Below are 27,044 nucleotides of genomic sequence, written 5' to 3' on the forward strand. Positions count from 1 at the left end.
AATACTCCAAGATTGGAAAAAAACCCTGAATTAAAAATGAAGAAAATAACAGAAAGTGAGCATTCTCCATAGTAGTAGCCAAGGAAGCATCATAACATTGCCTAAAATGAAGAAAAATAAAGGTTGGGGGAAGTCATCTTGCTACTTTAATTTGTTAAATCTCAACTCTTGAGAAAGCAGCTATTCAAGAAAATAAAACAAATATTAGAATAATTTGTGGATGATTAAAGAATCTATTGTCAATTGAGAACCAGGCTGTATAAACCAAACTGTGCAATGAATTTAATTTATTTACACTGATTCATACAGACACAAAAACCTTCATAAGTGTGAAGGTCAAGTAATGTTGGGACCATGGCTGTCCAGACTGATTTTGCTATGGAATCAATCATCCCACCCGAGTAATTCCAACAACATTTAAAAGTTGTGTAGTATACAGTTAACAACTCGGCATTTCATTTTCAGTTATCCAATGTTTTCAAATCATGTGCTAACAAATGCAAAGCCACCTCACCAACAAGGCACAAAAACACCAGAAAACAAATGGTGACTACCACTGCATGTTTTCCATTGCCAGATTAATCATTAAAACTAGCCCAGGGGTACTGCGTACGCCAGTTGTACAATACTTAAGGCATAGCCATCATCCTGCAGAAACATCATTCAAACATGAAACTCAAACCAATCAGGCACGTTTTCTTAAACAGCATCTCAAGCACTGAAGCATCTCTACAGCTGGATTAATAAGTCAATACTACCATCTCTGGAGATTCTGACATGCTCCAAAGTGGCAAAGAGATTTTAGAATGGATTTGCAATGCAGCAGCACCACTTATTCCCTGGGTAATCTAATGTACAGATTCCATGTCCATTAACTGGCAGCTGGAAGTGTGCAATTTAAAAATTGATTATCAAACAAGACAAAGCCAAGTTTACCCTGAATCTGCTGTAAAAACAAATCCCTGCACTTTGGAAGCCACTGCTGTTTCTGACCCACTGTAAAGAATACTGCAAATGCCAAATGAAGAGGGACCAAGGTCTTTCAATCTTTGAAGTTGCTACAAGATGGCAGCAGCTTCCTCACAATGCTACCATCTATGAAGCGCTGGCATCCAGAAAGGCAGTTTTCAATGCAGAATGCCCTGTATGACCTGTGTTTGTACCATTCCAATTGTAAAATTTTGTCTAACAGACTTTCACTGTTATTCTTTAATAAGAGAAATGAAAATAATTCGCTGAAAAAGAATAAAAGGGTGAGATATCAAGGTTCATGAAGTTAGGGTCATACAGCACTAACCGTCCTTAGCTCACTACACCACTGCAAGCTTCGAGTCCTGATCTATACTAATCCCATTTACCAGTACTCAGGCCATAGATTTAGCTATTCAAATACACAAATTAGGTAGTTTTTAATATGGTATGAGAATACCTGCCTCCACTACCTCCTCAGTCAGTGTGCTCCAGATTACAATCACCTTCTGGATGAAAGACTTAAAAATTCCTCAGATTCCCTTCACTTTAAAACTATGCCCTCTGCTTCTAGATGTGTCTGTTACAGAAAAAAGTACCTTTGCCCTTCAAGTTAGTGTATTTCTATCAGATTCCCCTTAGCGTCCTCCACCCCAAGTAAAAAAATTCAGCCTAACCAATTACTTTGCAACTGACGTGTTCCATCCGAAGCAATATCTTGATAAATCTGCTCTGCACTTTCAATGCCATCATACATGTCCTATGGCATGGCAACCAGCATGTCACACAATACCCCAGCTGTAATCTAACCAAAGTACTATAGATGTTGATTTACTAAAAACACATCAATTCACCTTCTCATTATCAGTCTTTATTGATATCAGTCTGGCTGAATAGGAAGCATTTAGATCTAAGGCTAATTATGTACTCAATCCCTGGACAGAAGCACAATATAGGGGGCAAACTAAATGATTGAAATTTTCATCTTTTCGATAAAATATCTACTTAAATTTGTACCTATTATATTAATTTTTATGTGTCTTTGGATTACCATGCCTATGTTATTCTTTGAAGAATCATATTAAAGAACCTCACCCTTCCTTCTTTTGATGTTAATGGGATCACGCACTGTGAAGAAATTGGCCACCAATTTTATACCAAACCATCACCAAAGGTTACAATCAATGGATCACTTTTGGAATATAAAACTCTGAGACGCAACAGGAACATGATCAGTTCCATTCAACAGTTGGATCATTATTTAATGTTCAAGACCCAAGGGCATGTCAGTTAATAATGTTCCATCACATTCAGAACACTAGATTAGTACAGACTTCTTTTAAATATCAGCAACATGTACACTACAAGCAAAATACTCTGGCAAAGCAAAGAAAGTGCAGATAAAATCTGCACTGATGCAGCCCACAAGTCAAAACGCCCATTAGTACTAAAGTAGGTCAAACAGATAAAAACATGCTATAATAACTTCAATCACAGATGGACTGATGTTAGTTCCAAATGCAATAAAAATTCCAAAACTTCACCATTATAGAAACATTCATGTGTCAGTATGTTGTAAAGTGGTCATCCTTTAAACATATGTAAATATGTTATACAAGAATTCATTCCTTTGCTCTTAATCTGAAGGGAGAATAGCATGATTTCAGGTTCAGCTTTTCTTAATGCTAAACTGAAGATTTAAGTTCAGAGGCATGTTCTTTATGTATATCTGAACAGGCAATGTCAATGAAACAACTCAACATAAGATCTGTAAGCTCAGAACTTGCACCAGCAACTTTCTCCCAAGCGTATGCACTTCTCATACTGCTGGATAGAGAAGGCCAACTTCTTGAATTCCAGCTATCTCCTGGCCCAGCAGAAACTTAAACAAGGACCAGTTGCGTACTGACAAAAAGGAACTGAAAGCACTATCGCCAAAAATTGAAGGAATAAAAGAATTAAATTGTTAGAGGTTACACATCTGTGTCAAAATCATGTAATAAAGATCAGAAATTTGAGACTCACAGCAAGAAGAATGAGACTGAAGCCATACCTAGACATTTCTACACTACAATAAGTATATATTGACAGAACAATAACATAATACCACAGAACACATAGAAGGGACATTGCAAAATCATGTTTTAGCAGGTGTCAAGAATTACAACATGTTTTCAGCTCACATGTTTAATTACACTATCCAACCCACTCTGGTGGTGGTAGCTAGCTGTGCAAAATATGGATATCAGATGCTGGTGACATAAATAGATATCAAATGCTTCTATGTAAATCTAGGTTACTGAGAGGGCACTAATGAACAAAAACAAAATGCATTTACAAAGTGCCTTTCAAGATCTCAAGAGATTCTCAACACTGGTGTAGCTTGCACATACCTGGATCCCAGAAAGATGATAGCGACAATGACTTAATGTTAAGGAAAAAATACTGCTTAGGAAAAGAGAATAACAACCAAGTTTTTCTTCCATTAGTTGCAGAGAATGTTGCCTTGAATAATCCCAAAAATGTATGCAAAGTATTCATGCCAGATTACACATTGAGATTTTTTTTGAAGCCATGACTACTTGATTCTATTGCAAGGTTGTTACTACTGATCCAAATCCAATGCCTGGATTGCAATCAAAACAAATAAAAGAACTTCAAGTTCAAATTAATTATGATAAAAATAAAACCTGCCTAATCAAAGAATGAGAAAATTTAATCAGTAGTAGGGTGCTATTATAAATGTCCTGACTCAAGAGCACCAAAAAAATGGCCATTTAAGTCTTTCATTAGGTTAGGACCATACTGTTGCCAATACATAGCTATTTGGATAATGGGCAATACTTCCAAAGTAATTAACTGGTCATTATAATTATAGACAATAGACAGTAGGTGCAGGAGTAGGCCATTCGGCCCTTCTAGCCAGCACTGCCATTCACTGTGATCATGGCTGATCATACACAATCAGTACCCCGTTCCTGCCCTCTCCCCATATCCCTTGACCCCGCTATCTATAAGAGCTCTATCTAACTCTCTCTTGAATGCATCCAGAGACTTGGCCTCCACTGCCTTCTGGGGCAGAGCATTCCACATATCCACCACTCTCTGGGTGAAAAAGTTTTTCCGCATCTCTGTTCTAAATACCCCTTATTCTTAAACTGTGGCCTCTAGTTCTGGACTCACCCATCAGCGGGAACATGCTTCCTGCCTCCAGTGTGTCCAATCCCTTAATAATCTTATATGTTTCAATCAGATCCCCTCTCATCCTTCTAAATTCCAGTGTGTACAAGCCCAGTCACTCCAATCTTTCAATATATGACAGTCCTGCCATTCCGGGAATTAACCTTGTGAACCTACGCTGCACTCCCTCAATAGCAAGAATGTCCTTCCTCAAATTTGGAGACCAAAACTGCACACAATACTCCAGGTGGGGTCTCACCAGGGCCCTGTACAGCTGCAGAAGGACCTCTTTACTCCTATACTCAATTCCTCTTGTTATAAAAGCCAGCATGCCATTAGCTTTCTTCACTGCCTGCTGTACCTACATGCTTGCTTTCATTGACTGATGTACAAGAACACCTAGATCTCATTGTACCTCCCCTTTTCCTAACTTGACTCCATTTAGATAGTAATCTGCCTTCCTGTTCTTGCCACCAAAGTGGATAACCTCACACTTATCCACATTAAACTGCATCTGCCATACATTTGCCCACTCACCCAACCTGTCCAAGTCACCCTGCATTCTCATAACATCCTCCTGACATTTCACACTGCCACCCAGCTTTGTGTCATCAGCAAATTTGCTAATGTTACTTTTAATCCCTTCATCTAAATCATCAATATATATTGTAAACAGCTGCGGTCCCAGCATTGAACCTTGCGGTACCCCACTGGTCACAGCCTGCCATTCCGAAAGGGACCCGTTAATCACTACTCTTTGTTTCCTGTCAGCCAGCCAATTTTCAATCCATGTCAGTACTCTGCCCCCAATACCATGTGCCCTAATTTCGCCCACTAATCTCCTATGTGGGACTTTATCAAAAGCTTTCTGGAAGTCCAGGTACACTACATCCACTGGCTCTCCCTTGTCCATTTTAATAGTTACATCCTCAAAAAACTCCAGAAGATTAGTCAAGCATGATTTTCCCTTCATAAATCCATGCTGACTCGGACTGATCCTTTTACTGCTATCCAAATGTGTCATAATTTCCTCTTTTATAATTGACTCCAGTATCTTTCCCACCACTGACGTCAGGCTAACCGGTCTATAATTCCGTTTTCTCTCTCCCTCCTTTCTTGAAAAATGGGACATTAGCCACCCTCCAATCAGCAGGAACTGTTCCTGAATCTATAGTACATTGGAAAATGATTACCAATGCGTCCATGATTTCTAAAACCACCTCTTTAAGTACCCTGGGATGCAGACCATCAGGTCCCGAGGACTTATCAGCTTTCAGACTCAACAGTCTATCCAACACCGTTTCTTGCCTAATATAAATTTCCTTCAGTTCATCCTTTACTCTAGTTCCTTTGGCCACTATTACATCTGGGAGATTGTTTGTGTCTTCCCTAGTGAAGACAGATCCAAAGTACCTGTTCAACTCATCTGCCATTTCCTTGTTCCCCATAATAAATTCACCCGTTTCTGTCTTCAATGGCCCAATTTTGGTCTTAACTATTTTTTTGCTATTCACATACCTAAAAAAGCTTTTACTATCCTCCTTTATATTCTTGGCTAGTTTACCTTCGTACCTCATTTTTTCTTGGCATATTGCCTTTTTTGTTATCTTCTGTTGCTCTTTAAAAGCTTCCCAGTCCTCCGGTTTCCCACTCATCTTTGCTATATTATACTTCTTCTCTTTTATTTTTATACTGCCCTTTACTTCCCTCATCAGCCACGGCCGTCCCTTACTCCCCTTAGGATCTTTCTTCCTCTTTGGAATGAACCGACCCTGCACCTTCAGCATTATTCCCAGATATACCTGCCATTTTTGTTCCACTGTCTTCCCTGCTAGGGTATTGTTCCATTGAACCTTGGCCAGGTCCTCCCTCATAGCTCCATAGTTCCCTTTGTTCAGCTGTAATACTGACACATCTGATTTTCCCTTCTCCTTCTCAAATTGTAGGTTAAAACATATCATATTATGGTCACTACCTCCTAATGGTTCCTTTACCTCGAGGTCCCTGATCAAATCCGGTTCATTGCACAACACTAAATCTAGAATTGCCTTCTCCCTGGTAGGCTCCAGTACAAGCTGTTCTAAGAATCCATCTCAGAGGCACTCCACAAACTCCTTTTCTTGGGGTCCAGTACCAATCTGATTCTCCCAGTCTACCTGCATGTTGAAATCCCCCATGACAACTGTATCATTACCTCTGCGATATGCCAATTTTAACTCTTCATTCAACTTACACCCTACATCCAGACTGCTGTTTGGGGGCCTGTAGATAACTCCCATTAGGGTCTTTCTACCCTTAGAATTTCTCAGTTCTATCCATACTGACTCTACATCCCCAGATTCTATGTCCCCCCTCGCAAGGGACTGAATATCATTCCTCACCAACAGAGCCACCCCACCCCCTCTGCCAGTCAGTCTGTCCTTTCGATAAGATGTATATCCTTGAATATTCATTTCCCAGGCCCTGTCCGCTTGAAGCCATGTCTCAGTTATTCCCACAACATTGTACTTGCCAATTTCCAACTGAGCCTCAAGCTCATCTACTTTATTCCTTATCCTTCGTGCATTCATATATAATACTTTTAATTCGGTACTCCCCTCTCCTTTCATATCAATTCCTATTTCACTTGGCCATACTGTATGATCTCTTCTTGAGCTTTCTAATCCATTGATTCTGTTGTCCTTTTTAACCTTCCTTATTTTCACTTTCCCTTTAACTCCATCCTTATATTTCCAGTTCATCCCCTCCCCCCCACTACTTAGTTTAAACACATCCGTGTTGCAGTGGCAAACCTGTCTGCCAGAATGCTGGTCCCCCGCCTATTAAGATGCAACCCGTCCCTTTTGTACAATTCATCCCTACCCCAAAACAGATCCCAGTGGTCCAAGAATGTAAATCCTTGCTTCCTGCACCAGTTCCTCAGCCACACATTCAGATCCATTATCTCCCTGTTCCTGCCCTCTCCAGCACGAGGAACTGGAAGCAAACCAGAGATAACCACCCTGGAAGTCCTGCTTTTCAGCCTTCTTCCGAGTTCTCTGAAGTCCTGCTGCAGAATGTCCTTCCTCTTCTTCCCGATGTCATTTGTGCCGACATGCACTACCACTTCCGGCTGTTCACCTTCACCCTTGAGGATTCCCTGCAATCGGTCCGTGATGTCCTGGATCCTAGCACCAGGGAGGCAACACACCATCCTGAAATCTCGCCTGTTGCCGCAGAAACCCCTTTCTGTACCTCTTACTATGGAGTCCCCTACTACCACGGCTCTTCTTGATGTCTGACTCCTCGGCTCTGCTTCAGCACCAATTTTCGGCTCGCAGACCTGTCCGCCTCTCAGACTGGCAGTATCTTCTGTCCTGACAGCTTCCAAGAAGGTGAACCTGTTTACGAGAGGTACATCCCCTGGGGTCTCCTGTACTTCAAGCACCGTTTCCTTCCTCATCGTCGCCCCCTTTCTCTTTTCCGGTATCCGCGGTGTAACAATCTCATTGTAGGTCCTGTCCAGAAAACCCTCGTTTTCGCGGATAAACCTGAGGTCATCCAGTTCTTTCTTCAGTGCTGCAACATGCTCCTTCAGAAGCTGAATCTGGACACACTTTCCACAGCTGTAGCAGCCGGGGGCACCATCAGTGTCCCTGACCTCCCACATCATGCACGTAGCACACTGAATCAGCTTAGCGGTCATGTCTTCACCCTCTGCAATTGTGCCTGGCGTAGTCTCCTCGCCGAAGACTCTCGAGCCAAAGACTAGCACTTTTCACACCAGGCACTTCCCTCGACCAGGCCACTTCCCACAATTACTAACACTTCCACACAAATAATTTACTTCAATTTCAGGAGACAAACAATTACATCCTGAATACATAAATTCACTGTAGCTTGGCTGTACAAGATTAATTACAGAGCTGACTGGGGTGGCGAGTAATCTTATCCTTTTCTGGAAATATTCCTTCACTCAAGAACTGGCCTTTATTAATCAGGTCAAGTGGGGTTCATGCCAATAATGAAAGTTCAACTCAAACAGAGCGTTTTGTACTGACAAGTAGCATTTTGGAATTCTCGCGTTACAATGAATATACCAATAATTCATATTTAAATGAAATCCCATCGATATGATGGCAAAGATTATTGCAAACCCGGAATAAAACCTAGCCAGCAGATGTGTAACAGAGAGGTCAAATATAAAGTTCAGCGCTGTAAATAACCCGATACAGAAGTGCAAGTGCGTTTTGCAAGTAATAGTTCTTAAGTACAACTAATGTACACTTCGTATGCTGCTGGAAATGTTGCTTAGGAATATCAAATCACAGAGGCAACCCATCTATACTTACAGAAGGTTGATTTCATTCTGTGAAATAACCGCATTTTCAGAGAAGTAGGGGGTCATCTTCACGCCATAGCAAGAACACCAGTTCCCAGTCTCCGCTTTCCCTTCACTCAAGATAGTGTCCAGAGTCATCTGGACGTGTATATAAAATTAAAACTAGTTGCAATCAATTTCGAAATCCATCCGCTAAAATGAGCGCATATACCACAAAAATTCAGACGAGAGATTACTACTTATGGTAGGTTTGGAGGTCAAGTCGTTCGAAGGAGTTAACAAATAAACTGCGTCCAGCAGGCTAACTAAGCAAAGCTGCTCGCATCGTGGAGATGGAGTCGGAGACGAAGCCACACTGAATGCAGCGAGAAGTCGGGACCCGGTATCCGTAGGCAAAGAGCAAGCACTTGCCGAGTCAACCTATGCAATCCTTCGCGATACAGTTTGTAATAAGGGAAACACACCCAATTCAGAATTTTAACGGAGATTCACGCTTTGTCCCGAAACAACTTCCGATTATAAAACTAGAGATTTAAAGTTAGGTTGTCTGAGCACTACTATCCCTGCCCTCCCTGTGCAAAGCCCACGCTGAACTGACAACTTATCAGCTCTGGTTTCCCGGTCAGCTGCTTCTGAACAACAGCGCACTTCCTCCACAGCGCCGGGGGTACGCCCAAGGGGTTATAAAACAGCCAAACCACTGCCACAATCCTATTAAATCGCACCGGCTCAATCAAACTCCGACTATTTCCGAGTATTTTCTAAAAATAATCCTTAATAACTAACATCTTGGATAAGATCTATTTTCTTCAGCAAATACTTGCTTAATATTTTGTTTGCACACTCTTATCTGAACGCAACTAACTTGGAGCCAGGATACCTGCAATACGTAAGCATTAATTAACCCCTTAAATAATTTGCTTTGAGTGAACAAAGCGTTAGAAACAGCATTTTTTGCCTACTGCTTATCTGACCGCATGTGTTGGACTACCTAACAATAGACAAACATTATAACTTTAACTTGTGTCTATTTTTCTACACTTATTTAATAACTCAGCTATGATTGGTAATATGCCTTCCCTTTCAAAACCAATACACAGAATATAGATGTGAAATTAACCCTTGGCATAGTACTGAATTTCACATCATTTTGCAAGATGTTGACACTTTTTTAAAAAATTGACTTTCCTATAAGTGTGATGAGCAAGGCTTATGTGGCTGATAAACAAGAATGAAGACTTGTAAATTTATGGCCTTTTTTTGCCACAGCACTTACTGAAGCTCATGGTTGGACCTGGTGAGTTTCTAACGAGGTGTATTAAAATAAATTCTAATCACAAATGTCAAACAAAACACTGCAGATGCCATAAAATACACAGAAGTGTTAGTGAGAGAGAGAGAGAAAACGAGAATGAACAATGTTAGGATTAAGTAGACAAACGGAAACAAAAGTAGACAATCACTTTGCAGCACCCAAATGCAGTCCACAGTAGTGGCCCAAACTACCAGCTGTCTGCCATCTGAATTCTTTATTCCACTTTCATTCTGACCTGTCTGTTGGAGGCCTTCTGCAATGTTATAATGAGAACCAATGCAAGATTAGAGAACAGCGCCTCATTTTCCATCTGTCTACAGATAGAAGACTGCAATAGTCTTCTGGTCTCAATCATGTAATCTTGCTTTACTCTGTGTGTCCAACAACCATTAGCAACACACAACACTGACAAACAGGCATTATGTGCTAACTGACACAGTAAACCATTTGGTCTCACTCATTCATAGGTATCCCCTTTGTTCCAAACATCCATCCTTCCCCCATTCTCATTTTCCTCTTACCCCAATTCGACTGAGATCTCAGAAATGGTTAACTATTTTTCTTTCCAAATGTACTATCTGACCTAATGAATGTTTCCAACACATTTTATTTTTATTCTGTACTTTGATATCCATTTAAACTACATAGTATAATGTGATGTTTTATATTATGCTCATTGGACAACAGATTTTGGCAAAGTGTACACAAACACAAAGTTCACCATAAGATAATCTTATGTAGAATTAATGATGTCACATCCTGACAGGAAAAAGATAAGTCACAGCATGCTTGCAGACAAAGGGTGTGGCAAGATCAAGAACTCCCTAGGCTCTTGCAAAACACAGAAAATATAGAATTTCATGTTTATGACATTCAGCTTGCACTGAAAATTAGAGAAGATCAACTGTTGATGAATTAATGTGTTGGAGGTACTTAAGATAGTATAAAATCAAGAGTTGCTGAAATAACTAAGTTGATATTAATGATTTTACTCAAATAGAAAATAATTTTGGAAAGACTTTGCAGAGTAGATGCTGCGAAGATCTTTGCCCTGATGGGGAAAATCTAGAATGATAATTAGGGATACTTTCTCAAGATGAAAAGTTCCCACTTGCTTCAAAACACTGACATTTATGCCAGTGCCCAAGAAGTGCAGGGCAAGTTGCCTCAATGACAATCTCCTAGTTGCATTCACACCTACTGTGAAGTGCTTTCAGAGGTTGGTCATGGCCAGAATCAACTCCTGGCTAGCAAGGACCTGAACTCGCTGCAATTTGCTTATTGTCACAATAGGTCTACATTGGTTGCAATCTCACTGGCTCTCCTCTCAGCCTTGCACCTTCTGGTCAAAAGCAATAACTATGTCAGGCTGCTGTTTTTTGATTACAGCTCAGCATCCAACCAAACTCTCAGTTCTAACAAAAAAGCTCTAAAACCTGGGAAGCTGTAGCTCCCTCTGCAACTGGATCCTTGACTTTCTGACCAGAAGACCACAGTGGATCAGAAATAAAATCTCCTCCTCAATAACAATCAAGAATGTTAGCCCACTGCCCTACTCTCTCTACACTATGACTGTGTGGTTAGGAACAGCTCAAATAGCACCTATACATTTGCCAATGACACAAATATTGTTGGCAGAATTTCAGATAGTGACATGGAGGCAGACAGGAGCGTGAAAGGCAGGTGGCTGACCAACTACAACTTTGCACTAGGTCCAGTTTCTTGGGTCTGATCCATTCTCATCTCCGTTCATCGACTACTAATGAATCTATCTTCAATGCCTCCATACAACTGTCTCTATATCACATCTTCTAAAAAAGCTTTCAAAAGGAATTTTTAGGTTCTCTCATCCATTGTTCATTTTTTTCCTAGAAATGTGAAACAATAAACAGGACCAGTGTGTTCTTAGCAGATAAACTAGACAAAAATTAAATAATAAGTTGACCACTATTACGCTTTCAGTCAACTTAAAGTAGTATACAATCATGAAATACTCACTGAAAAATGGTTTCTATTTTCAAGTCCATAAATAAGTTTCTGTTCAACATCAGTTTTAAAACTGTTAAGAGTTTGTTCCCAATGTTGCTTTTAAGATTGAACTGAAAGCCCTTGTACAAATAAACAAAAAGGTGGAAAGAAGCAGCATCACACACAAAATGCTGGAGGCACTCTACAGGCCACAGAGTATCTATGGAAAAAAAGTACAATCCACGTTTCAAACCGAGACCCTTCATCAGGACTGGAGAAAAAAGGATGAGGAGCAGATTTAAAAGGTGGGGGAGGAGAGGGAGAAACACAAGGTGATAGGTAAAACTGGGAGGGGGAAGGATGAAGTAAATAACTGAGAAGTTGATTGGTGAAGGAGATACAGGGCTGGAAAAGGGGGAGTCTGATAGGCGAGGACAGAAAGCCATGGAAGAAAGAAAAAGGGGGGAGGAGCACCAGAGGGAGGCAATAGGCAAGCAGGGAGAAAAGGTGAAAGAGGACAAAAGGGATGGGGACTGGTGAAAGAGAGGGTGGAGGCGGGGGCACCATTACCAGAAGTTTAAGAATTCGATGTTCATGCCGTCAGGCTGGAGGCTACCCAGACAGAATATAATGTGTTGTTCCTCCAACCTGAGTGTGGCCTCATCGCGACAGTAGAGGAGGCCAAGGATTAACATATTAGAATGGGAATGGAAAATGGAATTAAAATGGGTAGGAAGATCCTGCTTCTTCTGGTGGATGGAGCATAGGTGCTCAGCGAAACGGTCTCCCGATCTATATCGAGCCTCACCAATGTACAAGAGGCTACACTGGACACAGTATATGACCCCAACAGACTCATAGGTGAAGTGTCACCTCACCTGGAAGGACTGTTTGGGGCCCTGAATGGTAGTGAGGGAGGAGGTATAGGGGCAGGTGTAGCACTTGCTCCACTATGTAAATCCATGGCCTCCACTATAGTCGCGATGAGGCCACACTCAGGTTGAAGGAGCAACACCTTATATTCTGGGTAGCCTCCAACCAGATGGTATGAACATTGATTTTTCAAACTTCCGATTATGTCCCCCGCACCCTCTCCTTCACCAGTCCCATCCCCTTTTCCCTCTTTCACCTTATCTCCTTGCCTGCCCATTGCCTCTCTCCTTTTCTTTCTTGCATGGCCCTCTATCCTGGTCTATCAATCTCCCCCTTCTCCAGCTCTGTATCTCTTTCACCAATCAATTTCCCAGCTATTTACTTCATCCATTCCCCTCCCGGTTTCACCTATCACCTTGTGTTTCTCTCTCCCCTCCCTCACCTTTTAAATCTAATCTTTTTTTCTCCAGTCCTGCTGAAGAGTCTCAGCCCAAAACATTGACTGTACTTTTTACCCCATAGATGCTGCCTAGTCTGTTGAATTCCACCTACACTTTGTGTGTATTGCTTGGTTTTCCAGCATCTGCAGATTTTCTCTTGTTTGAAAGCAGCATAATGTTCTTTTCCCTTTTTCATTATATGCTTGTCCAACCTGGTCTTATATGCATTTAAAGCATTGACCCCAGTCACTTTCTGAGGTGAAGTTCCATATTTTCACTATCATTTGGTGAATTGAGAGATGAAATTAATTATTTTTCATCCAGAGGCTGGTGAATCTTTGGATTCTTTGGATTACTCAAGATTACTACTAAATGCATTTAACACAGAGTGATCAGTAGATTCTTAAATATTACGGGAATCCAAGGATATAGGATTCGTGCAGAAAAATAGACATCGTAAACGAAAATTTTTTAAAAATCAGCCACAATCTTTTGAGTAAGTGGAACACGGATGACAGGCCAAATGGTCTGCTCCTGCTTCTTCTTCCTCTGGTCATATTATTGCTGTCTCAATTTAAAAAGATATACAAGTGAATTAAACATAATGAGCTGCATTCAACAGTATGATAGCATCTTGCGCATTAACTTTAGGATGATGCCAGAAAATTACCACTTTACAACTCAAATATACATCTACAAATCTACAAACTTCTAACAGAAAAAACTTACAATTCAGAAACTTGTCCCTACTTCACTGACCTGACTACCTATCATCTTCACTCTGAAACCACTAATTGTTTTGCTTAAAAATATGAAAAAAAAATCTAACTAAGGGAATTTGCACCATAGTTTGGAACTGTAAACTGCAGCCAGTGATAACTGGGTGTAGCAAATTAACAGCATATCCTATCTTAAAACCTTTTTTAAAAAACTCAGAATTCATACACTATTAGTTTGAAGGCAGGAAAGGGAAAAATAAAGATCCTGGCCTAATAAGTAACAATTTTATAGAAATTAATCCATAGATTTGATTCAATGTCAATTTATTTCATGGATTTCTAATACTTTACTCAGTAATATCCAGGGAAACAATATACCATTCAGGAGAATTATTAGTGTTAATCTGTGTCAAAGCTATCCAAAGAGATATTTTATGGTCAATTGATGTAAATACTACTTTGGCTAGTTCAGGATCTCAGTACTCCTAATTGGAGATATATCAGCCAAGTTCATTGGCCTTGTTCATTTTCCACTATCTTTGCAGAAGAATATGCAAACCAACTGAACTGGAAAAATATAACCACTACTTAAGAAAATTAAGAAAGGAAAGAAAATTCTACAAGTGAAAATAAATGCATTATTGAAATTTAGTTGCTCTAGTGAAATTCTTGCTGATCAGTACAATTATACACATTTCAGAGATCTGAATTTACGTGTATGAGAAGTGACTGCTGCAAGGTTAAACTTAACTCATTCAATTATTGTTGCAATAAATGAACCAGTGTAAGCAGGCGGTTTCCCCATGGTTTTTACCATCTGTTGGGGTCCTAAATAAGCACTGAGATCAGATACTACTCTGCATGAACAACAGGTGATTAACTGTCTTCTGAAATAACAGACTTGTCTCCAAAAGGCTTTTTTTTTCTTTTGTTTAAACACTTAATTCTAAAGACATGCTGATAAAATGTCATTCTTGAATCATAGAATATCCACCATTTGGTATATCCATCAACTTATATTCATTCAATACATCTCAATAAGGCCATCTCAGAACCAAAACAACTTTGGTACCTTTTCCAAAAGAAAACTACTTAAAACCTGCAGAGAAATAGTAAATTTCTATACTCTGCTTGGAAATTAAATTGTTAAACCAGAGCACAATTACTCCTGGTTCTCAAAGCATTCCATTAGATTTGTAAAAGTTGCATGCAAGATCCTCTTCGCTTTTTGTGCGGTGACCACTTTGCTATTTCTTTATTTTTCACCAGAGTCAATTACTGTTATTGATTTAAAAGGAACTGAGGAGATGAATTTGAGAAGTATACAACTCAGCAAGTTTATAGTGACAATCTAAGGTCAGATTAAATGTGGTGTTGGCATTACTCCAATTACAAATTGACTGTACATTTGTGATTTTGAAAACAACCACTTGGAGTTACCAAAGGAAAAAACAGATAATGCTGGAAACTCCTGTTTATTGGAAATAGAAATCCTGAAATGTTGGTTTATTTACTTTCTCTAGATGCTAACTGACCGGCTAACATAGAATATACTGTAGATTGAATTAAATTAATCATGGTCTATAGGAAGGTTTCTCAGCCGGGTTTCCAGGTAACCCAAGGATTTTGTGAGAGGTCATGATTTTAAAAATAAACCATTTTTTGAATTTTTTTATGCTAGCACTCACAGTGGTGGGTAGTGTCTATTGGCAATCTCAGCCCAGTATGGCAGTGCACAGTAGGACGGTGTTTATTTGGTTGAGTCCATTCTCAGTTTTTGATGCGAAACAGGGGAAGCCGCTGATAATTGATGAGCGCTGTATTGCACGGAACCAAGGACGGCTAGTTGATGAGGAGCGTGAAGTGCATTTTCTGAGCCTTGAATGGACTTGCCCAACTTGGGATGTGACATCAGCCTCTCCCTCCTGAATTACCTCCTCCAACTTCCCCTTGCGTGCTGCCAACTGACTTCTGGGAGCAAACAAACTCTACCAATGTAGTAGAAAATTGGAGGGAAATTTTCATTCCAAAGATGGCCCAATGTGGCAACTTCTGAAAAGGAGATGTGAGCTGAAAAAGGAGGATTCTAGGCCTTAGGCCTACAAACAATTCTGATAAGCTTAATGATAAAGAATTACAACCAGCTGAGTCATTTCACTGCACTACTGCAACAGACACAAAAAAGTCCATCTTTTCAATGAAAGCTACTTATCAATGAACTATAATCTTCTAAATCATTTCACTGCATGAGTGCAACAACTTACATAAAAATGTCTGTCTTCACAATGAAAGCTACTTATCAATGGGTTTTACATAGACTGGTGATCCAAGCTGTCCTGTTCCATTGTGCCCAGTCTGTGGCAAACAACTTATAAATGTAGCAGTGACTCCAACAAAATTGAAAATACACTTAACTACAAATTACAGCCATAAGACACTTAAAAGTGCTGATTATTTTAAATGGCTATTGGAATCTCAAAACAAATAGTGTAAAGCTTTTGTTAATAAAGTCACTCAGGAAGTAAGTTATCTAGTAGGAGAACTTAAATTATCCAGAAAAGGAAAAGTTGGTGAGAACCTAATAATGCCAGCATGTAAAATTATAGTGGGTAAAATACTAGGACAAGATGCAGTACAAGAAATTGAAATGGTTTCACTCTCAAACAGTATGATAAATCAACGTATTGATGACATGTCACATGATACTGAAGAGGTTTTGTGTGATAAACTGGAAATCAAAAGCTTTTCCATCCAGGTTGATGAGTCAACAGATTTCACCAATAAATTTCATGCTGTAGCATTTGTATGATTTGTAAATTATCGTGAAATTCCAGAAAACTTTTTTCTGTGGCAAAGAGCTGCCCAAAACAAGCAAAGGCCATGATATAGTTAATGTTTTGTCTTCATATCTAAAAACAAAAGGTCTGCCTTGGGGGAACTGTTTTGGCATCTATACTGATAGTGCCCCATCAATGGTTGGCTCCTTGAGAGGTTTTGTCTCTCTTGTAAAAAAAGAAAATCTTTATGTTGTCACAACACACTGCTTTCTTCACATAGTGGTGCTAATTTCAAAAACTCTTGGCAGTGAAATGAAAAAGGTTCTGGATGATGCTACAAAAATGGTTAACTTTATTACAAAGATCAGTTCACTGGAGAATGTTTAAAAAACTGTGAAAATTAGGACAAAGAGCACACCAATCTCCTGCTACATACAGAAAACTGATGGCTTAGCAGAGGAAGAGTTCTCAGCAGGGTGTTTGAGCTGAAAGGTGAATTGCAGGAGTACTTTCAAGAAGATAGTAGGCCAGATTTTGCTGAGTGCTTTGAAAATGAAGAACGGCTGCAGAAACTAGCCTACTTAGCAGACATTTATCATCATATGAACCAGTTGAACAAGTCTCTGAATGCCCTGAAGAAAATGTTTTGACTTCAAGTAACAAGATTCTTGGATTTAAAAAGGAAACTGAATCTTTGGATAAATCATGTTGCATAAGGAAATCGAAGTTTCCACTGCCACTTGAGCTTGAGAGTAAAAAAGGATTGAGTCTTATTGAAAATCACCTGAAAGAACTGCAGAACAAAATTGCACAGTATTTTTCCTCCCTTTCAACTTAAGTGTATGAACAGGTGAAGGATTCTTCCTCTGAATCTTCTATTCATCCTGAGAACTTGACTTTGAGAGAAGAGGAAGAACTTTGTGAGCTGCAGTCTGATTATGCACTCCAGATGAGATTTACTGACCTGCTCCTGGGCAAGTTCTGGATTTCTGTGAAAGAAGAGTATCCTGCCATTCTTCTTTAGTAAGCATCAAGAGCAAGGATAGAAATCATCTCATTTCAGTTGAAGGTGAAATCTGTGTAAGCATCTCCTCAAGTGTGATCCAGAATTGAGTATTTGTGCAGCAAAACCAAGCACAGGTTTCACATGCTAGGCCTATATTTGAGCCTGACTATGCCACCTAGTAAGAGAATGTTTTCCCAAAGGCTTGTATAAAATTGTGGCTTAGGCTATATTTTTATTCATATTGCTTTGGCTTATGATTTTTAGTAACTTTATTCAACATTGTCAATAAATTTTCATGTTGTAAATAGCATTAATTAAAATCAATTTACAACCTTTATTTAAATTAAATCTACCAGGTCTACTTTTAGGAAATTTAAATCCCATTTTGGCTTAAGCCAGTTATTTAACAGAAATTTATTATTTTTGTCTTACGATTTTTCAAAATTTATAAAAAGGAAAGAGATTAATTTCAAGAAAGGTAAGCTAAGCTTAACTACCTGTTTTTTTCCAAGAAAGGCTGGCTAAATATTCATTCTCTACTAAAAAGAGCATTGACAATTATTTTTGGATTATCATATCTATAACTTACCCATCACGCTAACATACCATGAGCTGTAGATACAATAATTTTATCGCAGGAGTTCCCCGAGAGCTGAAAATTGTTTTAAGGGTTCCTCCAGGGTAAAAAGGTTGCGAAATACTGGTCTACAGTATACAGTGCTTTGTATTCATCCCTCAACCCTTTGTTCACATAAATGAGTATTACAACCAGGGATTTTGATCAATTTAACTGAGAACTCTTATTCGTGAATTACATGCTCCATTTTCCCACAGTAGAGCCCAAAATACAGGGAAAATTGTAAAGTATGAAAAACTAAAAATTCAAAAACTGGAATGTCAGCAGTTCAAAAGTATTCATCTCCCTTTACTCAGTATTTAGTTGAACCACGTCTTGCACTTATTACAGCCAGCATTCTTTTTGGATAAGTCTCTAGCAGCTTAGCACAATGTAGTGGAGCAAGATTTGCCCATTTCTCTTTGAAAAATTGCTCAAGTTGGCAGCAGTGGACAGCAATCCTGAGGTCTTTGCCGGAGATGTCTGATCGGGTTAAGGGCAGGACTCTGACTGGGCCACTCAAGGACATCAATTTTCTTCATTGGAAGCCACTCCATTATTGCTCAGACAATGTGGTTTGGGTTATTGTCCTGCTTGAAGATGAACTTCCTCCCCAGTTTAAGCTTTCTAGCAGAGGCCAGCAGGTTTTTATCCAGGATTTCTCTGTATTTAGCAGCATTCACCTTCCCATCAATCCTAACCAGTTTTACAGTCGCTACTGCTAAAAAGCATGTCCATAGCATGATGTTACCTCCACCATACTTTACAGTAGGGATAGTGTTACCTAGATAATGTGCTGTATTAGATTTATGCTTCATGTACCACTTAGTGTTGAGGCCAAAAAGTCTCATCCGACCACGTCCTTCTTCCACATCTTTACAGTATCTTCTAAACGACACTTTGAAAAATCTTTATCGGCTAGGATATGCTTTTTTTTAGTCAAAGCTTCTTCCTTGCCACTCTTCTATAAATACCCTATTTGTGCAAGGCCCTAGAGATTTTGCAGCCATGAACAACTTCTCCAGTTGTCGCCATTGATTTATGCAACTAACTCAAAGTGACTGTTGGCATCATAGTAACCTCTCTTACAAGTTCTTTCTTCTCCAGCAACTAAATTTAGATGGGCAGCCTGACTTAGGCAATGAGGCTGTGGTTTCATATGTTTTCCACTTTTTCATGATGGACTGCACTGAGCTCCAAGGTATGTTCAGTGCTTTAGAGATGGTCTTGTACCCTTCCCTAGATTTGTGCTTCTCTATTATAATTCCTGACTAGCCTTTGTTTTGGTTTGGTCTGTTGAAAATCTACCATACGATTGGACCTTAGAGAGAGAGGAGTATTTATTCTCATGAATTCAATGAAAACAGGCGATACTTCAATTTTCTACATCAACAAACTGGGTGCGCTGGTAAGCTAATACACGGTATTGCACCTGAGGAATGTTAGTGTCATAATTACAAAGGGGATGAATGCCTTTTTCAGCCTCACAATTTTAGTTTTTAATTTTTAGTAAATTGTTGACAGGTTTTGGATTTGACATGATGCACAACATTTTGTAGCTTAGATAAAAAAAATCCTACTTCAATATATTTTAACTTTATTAAATGAGACAGTAAAATATGAAAATAGTTATGGGGCCTGAATACTTTTGCAAGTCACTGTATGCCATTAAGTACATATCAAGTAAAATCACCAGACAATTGCTTTGCTTGCTCAGTGAGTTAATTACTGTCTCCCTAATTAAGTTAAATGCATCACAACACTAAGCAAATTCCTTTCAATAATAAGTCCATTTTTTCCCCATTTATTTATTGTTTTTGTTCAATTGTGTTTAATATAGATCTGATACCAGAATCCTGGCTCTACTTTCAAGCACTGTCCGGTAAATTTCACTGGAATATGATCGATATAAATAGTGTAGCTCCACTAATATCATATTCTTCTCTTAAAGTCTTTGTAAGTCATCTAATACAAAAATGTTCACACTGTGTATAGCTATTGAATAGCAAAGAAGAAGTAGTGCATAGTTAACATAAAGATATAAATATTTTGTAAAATAATAATTGTCATGACATTGAATGGGACTATTGGGCCAACAAGTTTATGCCATTTCCTTTTCCAGCAATACTGTTAGTCCCATATCTCTACTTTTTCCCCTGGTGCCCAACAAATTATTATACAATTTTGCGTCACCCATTTGTCCCACTGAATCTGGATCCTAATTACTCTTCAAGAAGAAAGCTTATTTTCACAGCCCATTTGTATCTTCTGCCCAAAATTTTAAATCTGCGCTCTCTGACCCTTGAGCCAAACATGAATGAGAGCAGCTATGCTCGATTTTGGAGAACATCCAAACTCATACAGGGTAGGGATAAGTTTATATATAGATCTTAACAATTCACTCTGCCAGCTTGGGTTAGAAATTGGATTTAATCAACTAGTTCTCACATTTTTTAAAGTTAAAATCAAATGGTTACAAAGCATCTTCTACAATCCATTTGATAAGTTGCAGTTGTAAAAGAATGTGCTGTTTGAGATCTTTAAGAATAATATTAAAGTCTATGGAATCTTGTTGAACTAAGCAATGAGTGGGTTGTTAGTGATAAGAGGCTTTGTTCTAATGACAGTTTTGCATTAAACTACAGGTTAAGCGGTGACAAAAGTCCATAATAGGGTGGGTAACCAGTACATAAAATTTAAGATGACTACCAAAAGAATGGAAAAGTGGTGTGCAATGGAGTGGTGCATCGTGAAGTAAATAAAACATTACTAAGTGTCCTGAGGCTTTAAACAGACCTAATGCATAAAATGTATGAGCTCTAAATAAAGTTTGAGAAATTATTTACAACAGAAACATACAAACAGGGCAGCAGAATATGTCATTAATGGAAGTCTTTCAGAGAACAGCCACAGACAACCTAATACTGCAGTAAAATGCAGTGCTGTTTAAGGCTAAAATATTTTCAGCTTACAAGTTCAAAAAGATCATGTGCTCAAGAATCTCAGCCAAAATAACTTACAACTCAGCCAAAAAAGCTACTAATTGAACTAAGCTGATCGTTTATTCTTGACCTTATCAGTTTGCAAAAGATTGTAGATTTGTCATTAGAATGAGAGAAGAATGACATTGCAATTTAGCAAATATATAATCCAAAAATGACTTTATGAAATGTCCAAGCCACATACTGGAAGTAATGAAGAAATTCCAAATGGGTTTTATCCTTGCTTTAGTCTCTTATCAAGCTGAGTAAACAGGAAGTGAACAATTAAATATTCAATCAAAGAAAGTCCTCCCTTCACCTTTTAAACCTTAGTAAACACAAAGTACACTGCAGATGCTGTGGTGAAATTTTAAACCTTTTAAATCTTTCCTTCTAACTTAGATACCACTAAATTTTACCATTGGAAATCAAGAACACACATGATGGGCCTGAATGTAATATGACAATATTAACTTGTTCTTTTCTTCTTTCTTTTTATATCTTTTTATTAATTTCAAACAAACATAAGAGAAACATAGATACAGAGAGTTTGAGAATACATTATTAATAGGTTAAAGTATAAATACAAATAGATGATAATCCATATATAATAACCTCTCAAACTCATAGTAATTACGAAAAAAGGAATAATTAAGAAAACAAAAACCCTCCAAAAAAACTAACCAACATGGGCCATTGCATTATGTCAAATATACACAGCAGTGTCAATAACTCCGTACCTCCATCCAAATAATTAAGGATAATAAAAGTAAGGTTTAGGAAAAGTCAGTTTAGCTCATATGAAAATGTTGAAAAAATGGTCTCCAAGTTTCTTCAAATTTAATTGAAGGGTCAAAAACAACACTTCTAATTTTTTCTAAACCCAAACAAGAAATAGTTTGAGAAAACCACTGAAATATGGTTGGAGGATTAATTTCTTTCCAATTCAATAGGATAGATCTTCTAGCCATTAACGTAACAAATGGAATCATCCACCGAGCTGAGGGGGATAAACAACTATTATCCACCATTGGTAAACCAAAAATTGCAGTAATAGGATGCGGTTGCAATTTAATATTCAGAACTTTAGAAATAATACCAAAAATATCTTTCCAATAATTTTGCAAGCAGGGGCAAGACCAAAACATGTGGGTCAATGAAGCAACTTCAGAATGACATGTCACAGGTTGGATTAACATAAGAATAAAATCGAGCAAGTTTATCCTTAGACATGTGAGCCCTATGTACAACCTTAAATTGTATTAAGGCATGTTTAGCACAAATAGAAGAAGAATTGACTAATTGTAAAATTTTCTCCCACTGCTCAGTGGGTAACTTGTTAATTTCAAAACAAAATTTACAGCATCAAATATCCATAAAATTTTGAAGCCCACATACAAAGAGAACTGAGGGTAAGAAAATTATACATTACAAATGACACATGCAAATCATGGTAAAGGAGTTCTTTCAAGCTACTTAATAAGGTCTCAGAAGCTGATGCCACCTCAGGAACTTTACTTGACCAAATTATTATCTTTAGAAAAGCAATGAGAAGCAAGTATCAAAGTGGGCAAAAGGTATAAACAAAATAAACTCAGGACTTCAAGTTCAAATTTATTGTCACAGAATATAAATGCCATAAAATTAGCTTTTTGCAGCATCTATACAGTACATTACCCAAGTTAAATTAACATAAATTATACATAACTTACTTGACAAAATAAACATAATGATATTAGTGCAATTTGAGAGAGAGAAAATATTAGAGTGAGGTTGTGTTAGGATTTTCCAGGTTGGTTCAAGAACCTGATGAAGGTGGGGAAGAAGGTTTTTGAACTTTGAGGTGACAGTCTTCTGTCTCCTGTCTGATGGCAGAAGACAGCACAGCCCCAGATATGTATTGGAGCATGATATTCAGCTTTAAAAGATTGAGCACCAAACTGCAATCAATGAATAACAGCCAGATGTACATGATCCATTTATCCAGAGTAGAAAACAAGTGAGATAGTGCTTACTGTAAACTTATTGTGGTGATAGGTGAACTAAAGAGGATCCAGGCCTTTACTAAGGTAGGAGTTGAGTCGGGTCATAATTAACTTTTTGAAGCACTTCATTATGGTGGTTATAATCCTACCAGATGATAGTCGTTGAGTCAAGTCTCCCTTCTCTTCTTGGGCACTGGTACAATTAATGGCACCTTGAAGCATGTGGGAATCTCAAACTGCAGAAACAAGTGGGTAATGGTGTCCCTGAACACTCCAATCAGTTGGTCAGCACAGGTTTTTAAGCACTTGATGAGGAACATCATCAGGGCCTGATGTCTCGCGAGCGTTCAACAGAAGAATATTCTGATGTCAGCTAAGATCACAAAATTAATCGGATGCTGTGGGGACTCGCACGGCTGTGTTATTATTCTCCCTTCAAAATGTGCATAAAAGACAACAAACTCTTCAGGAAGTGGATGCATCTATGCCGTCTATGCCACTCGATTTTGCCTTGTAGGTGGTGACGGTGTTCAGGACCTGCCACAAATATCCATTTATGTCTGCAGCTTCATCAAGAATTGCCTCTTCTCTCTCACGACAGCCTTCATAGCTGAAATTCTTGTAGGCCCAATTTCCCTCGGGATCAATAAAGTATGTCTGTCTGTCTGTTTCTTGATCAGTAGTCTTGAGCACCACAGATCTAGCCCTCAGCATATACAGATCTCCTGGTTCATCTAGGCCACAGGTTCCCAACCTTTTTCTTTCTATGGACCACTACCATCAAGCAAGGGGTCCATGGATCCTAAGATAGGAACCCCTTATCCTAGGGCTTCTGGTTTGGGAAAGCCTAATACATTTGTGTGGGCACACATCCACATGATCAGTTCAATGATGACTGGTGAATTCATTCAGACTTTACGATAAATTCCTGAATATGGTCCAGTCCACTGATTCAAAGCAATCATGCATATGGTCTCCATTTCCTTTAACTATACCCTCATGGTCCTCTCCACTGGAGCTGCACTCTTCAACTTCTGCCTGTAAACAGGTAGTAGAAGCTTGACCAGATGGTTGGAATTCTTGGTGCAGCAATGAGATGGCTCAGCAGGCACATGGTTAAAGTTATAACAGCTGTAACAGGTAGGAACAGCCTGTTGAGTATTTTGAGTCTTCTGGTGTCACAGGGGACGTGCCAGTATTACACACAGGAGATTCTGCAGATGCTGGAAATATAGAGTAACACAGACAATATCCTTTTGGAACTCAGCAGGCCAGGTGGCATCTATGGAGAGGAATAAACAGTCGACTGTTTATTCCTTTCCATTGATGCTCCTGGCCTGCTGAGTTCCTCTAGTATTTTGTGTGTGTTCTGCAGGGGCTCAAATGTAAATTGCAATAAAGATAATGGCAGCAAGTTCCCTTGGCAGATAGTACGGATACCACTTGACCGCCAGATGTTTTGGGGGGGCGGGTAGGGAGGGAGGGATAAGGACTGCGACAAACCACCACATCTGATCACCTCATCGAGTTAGTCAAGAAGCAAACAGAACCACTTCTGCCTTTACCTGAAGCTGCTCTATATAAATATGAATGCATGCATTCTTTGGCCACAGACCCAGACTAAATTAAGCCTAAACTTCCTTGTAGTAACCTTGATGTTAGAAAATATTGTTGAAGTAATTCAAGATCAGAACGAGCAGTCCATTTGGACAAGTATGGATTGGTTTTCTGGTGACCCAATGAAATTGGGAGTGAGAGAGGAAGCCACTCACAGGTTGGTGAGAAAAGTTTTAAAAGGTGCGTTCGCAAGCTTTTGCCATTTTCCGGCAGCCCAATGAAATTGCAATTTATTGGCAAGGGCAAATAAAAATAAGGCAGGGACAAGCAGAGTGGCTTTTGGCTCAGGCTTGGGAAAGGTAGTATCTGATACATTTCCTCTTCATCATTCTTCATTCTTCATCTGTTAGTGCAGTGAGAATGGCTCCAGGGACTGAGCCGTGTTCTTGTTATAGATGTGGGAATTCTCGGAGACCTCCAGCATTCCGGATAACCACATCTGCACCAAGAGAACTGAATTGCAGCTCAATGACCTTCAGCTCATACAGGAAACTGAGTAGGTGATACAGGTGGCCCCCATTTTTTGAACATTCGCTTTACAACAGCTCGCTGTTACGAAAGACCTACAGTAGTACCTGTTTTCGCTAACCAAAGAGGATTTTCGCTTTTACAAAAAAAAGACACCCACTTTATACGTGTGTTTACCCCGAGAAAGACTACCATGACCGTGAAGCCTTGTGCGGGCAGTTGTGTGCACATGCGTGTACATGCCGATTTTTTTTTCTCCTAATCAATTTTGGCTCACTCTCTTCCTGATTTTGCTAAGTGAAACTACACCGTACATACAATATTTCTACTTTATATAGGCTGTATATTTATCATACCATTCCTGCTTTTACTATGTTCGTGTTATTTTAGATTTTATGTATTTACTTGGTTTGATTTGGTAGGTTATTTTTTGGGTCTGGGAACGCTCAAAATTTTTCCCCATATAAAGTATTGGTAATTGATTCTTCACTTTACGACATTTCGGCTTACAAATGGTTTCACAGGAACGCTCTGCCTTCGGATAGCAGGGGAAACCTGTAGATAGGGATGACTACCTCCCTATAGCTCCTAAGTTGCAGAAGGCAGGTACCTGGGTGATTGTCAGGAAAGGGAAAGGAAATGGGCAGCCAGTACAGAGTACTCCTGTACCCGTTCCCCTTAATAGTAAGTATACCGCTTTGGATACTGTTTGTGGGGGGGTGGGGGAGGAGAGCCGCAGTGACCGGGTCTCTGGCACTGAGTCTGGTGCTGTGGTTCAGAAAAGAACGGAGAAGAGGAGGGCTGCGGTAGTGATAAGAGAATCCATAATTAAAGGAGTAGACACAAGATTCTGTGGACGCGATAGGGACACCTGGATGGTATGTTGCCTCCCAGGTGCCAGGATCAGGAACTTTCAGGATCGGGTTCACGACATTCTAAAGGGTGAGAAGCCAGAATTCTTGGTACATATTAGCACCAATTACATGGCCTGGAAAAAGTAGGTCCTGAAGAGAGAATTTAGGGAGCCAGGTAAAAAGTGAAAAAACAGGACCTGAAATGTAGTAATCTCTGGACTGTTGCCTCAGATTACCCAGCAGCACTTCCATTCACAGTGATTAAAGTGGTTTGAGAGGTTGGTGATGAAGCACATCAACTTCTCCTGAGAAGTGACCTGAAACAGCTCGAACTTGCTTACTGGCACAATAGGTCCACAGCAGATGTCACCTCTTCGGCTCTTAGCTCAATCCTGGAACATCTAGATAGCAAAGATGCATACATCAGAATGCTCATTATCGACTACAGCTCGGCATTCGTAACATCATTCCCTCAAAACTGATCAATAAGCTTCAAGACCTTGGCCGCAATACCTCCGTGTGCAATTGGATTCTCTATTTCCTCACTTGCAGTCCTGAGTCAGTATGAAAACTGGGGGTGGGGGGGGGGGGTGTGGGAACCGAACTGAAGTGACAGAGGAAGGGATGGTTGGCTCACAAATAGAGAAAGCTTGGAGACAGTGCGAGACAGTGGATAGGCAGGTGATAGAGAAGGGATGCACTCAGACCGATGGTTTGAGACGTGTCTATTTTAATGCAAGGAGTATTATGAACAAAATGGATGAGCTTAGAGCATGGATCAGCACTTGGAGCTATGATATTGTGGATATTGTGGCCATTACAGAAATTTGGATGGTGCAGGGGCAGGAATGGCTACTTCAGGTGCCAGGCTTTAGATGTTTTAGAAAGGACAGGGAGGGAGGCAATAGAGGTGGGGGCACGGCACTGTTGATCAGAGATAGTGTCACAGCTGCAA

General features: G+C 39.4%; 1 protein-coding gene across 3 annotated transcripts in view; it reads right to left on the bottom strand.

Moving 5' to 3' along the window:
* ssh2a (slingshot protein phosphatase 2a) overlaps positions 1–27,044 on the bottom strand; it is a 155,144-nt gene that overhangs the window by 58,531 nt on the left and 69,569 nt on the right. For 2 of the 3 annotated variants that reach the window (XM_073053407.1, XM_073053406.1), the window contains exon 1: positions 8,481–8,964. The exons of the other annotated variant lie outside the window; for it this stretch is intronic. In XM_073053407.1, coding sequence (XP_072909508.1) covers positions 8,481–8,608 — 128 coding nt within the window. In that variant the 5' untranslated portion in view covers positions 8,609–8,964. Of the gene's footprint in view, positions 1–8,480; positions 8,965–27,044 lie in introns of those variants that run through there. 3 annotated transcript variants of the gene reach the window in all.

This window comes from Hemitrygon akajei, chromosome 8 (assembly GCF_048418815.1).
Source record: "Hemitrygon akajei chromosome 8, sHemAka1.3, whole genome shotgun sequence".
Lineage (NCBI taxonomy): Eukaryota > Metazoa > Chordata > Chondrichthyes > Myliobatiformes > Dasyatidae > Hemitrygon > Hemitrygon akajei.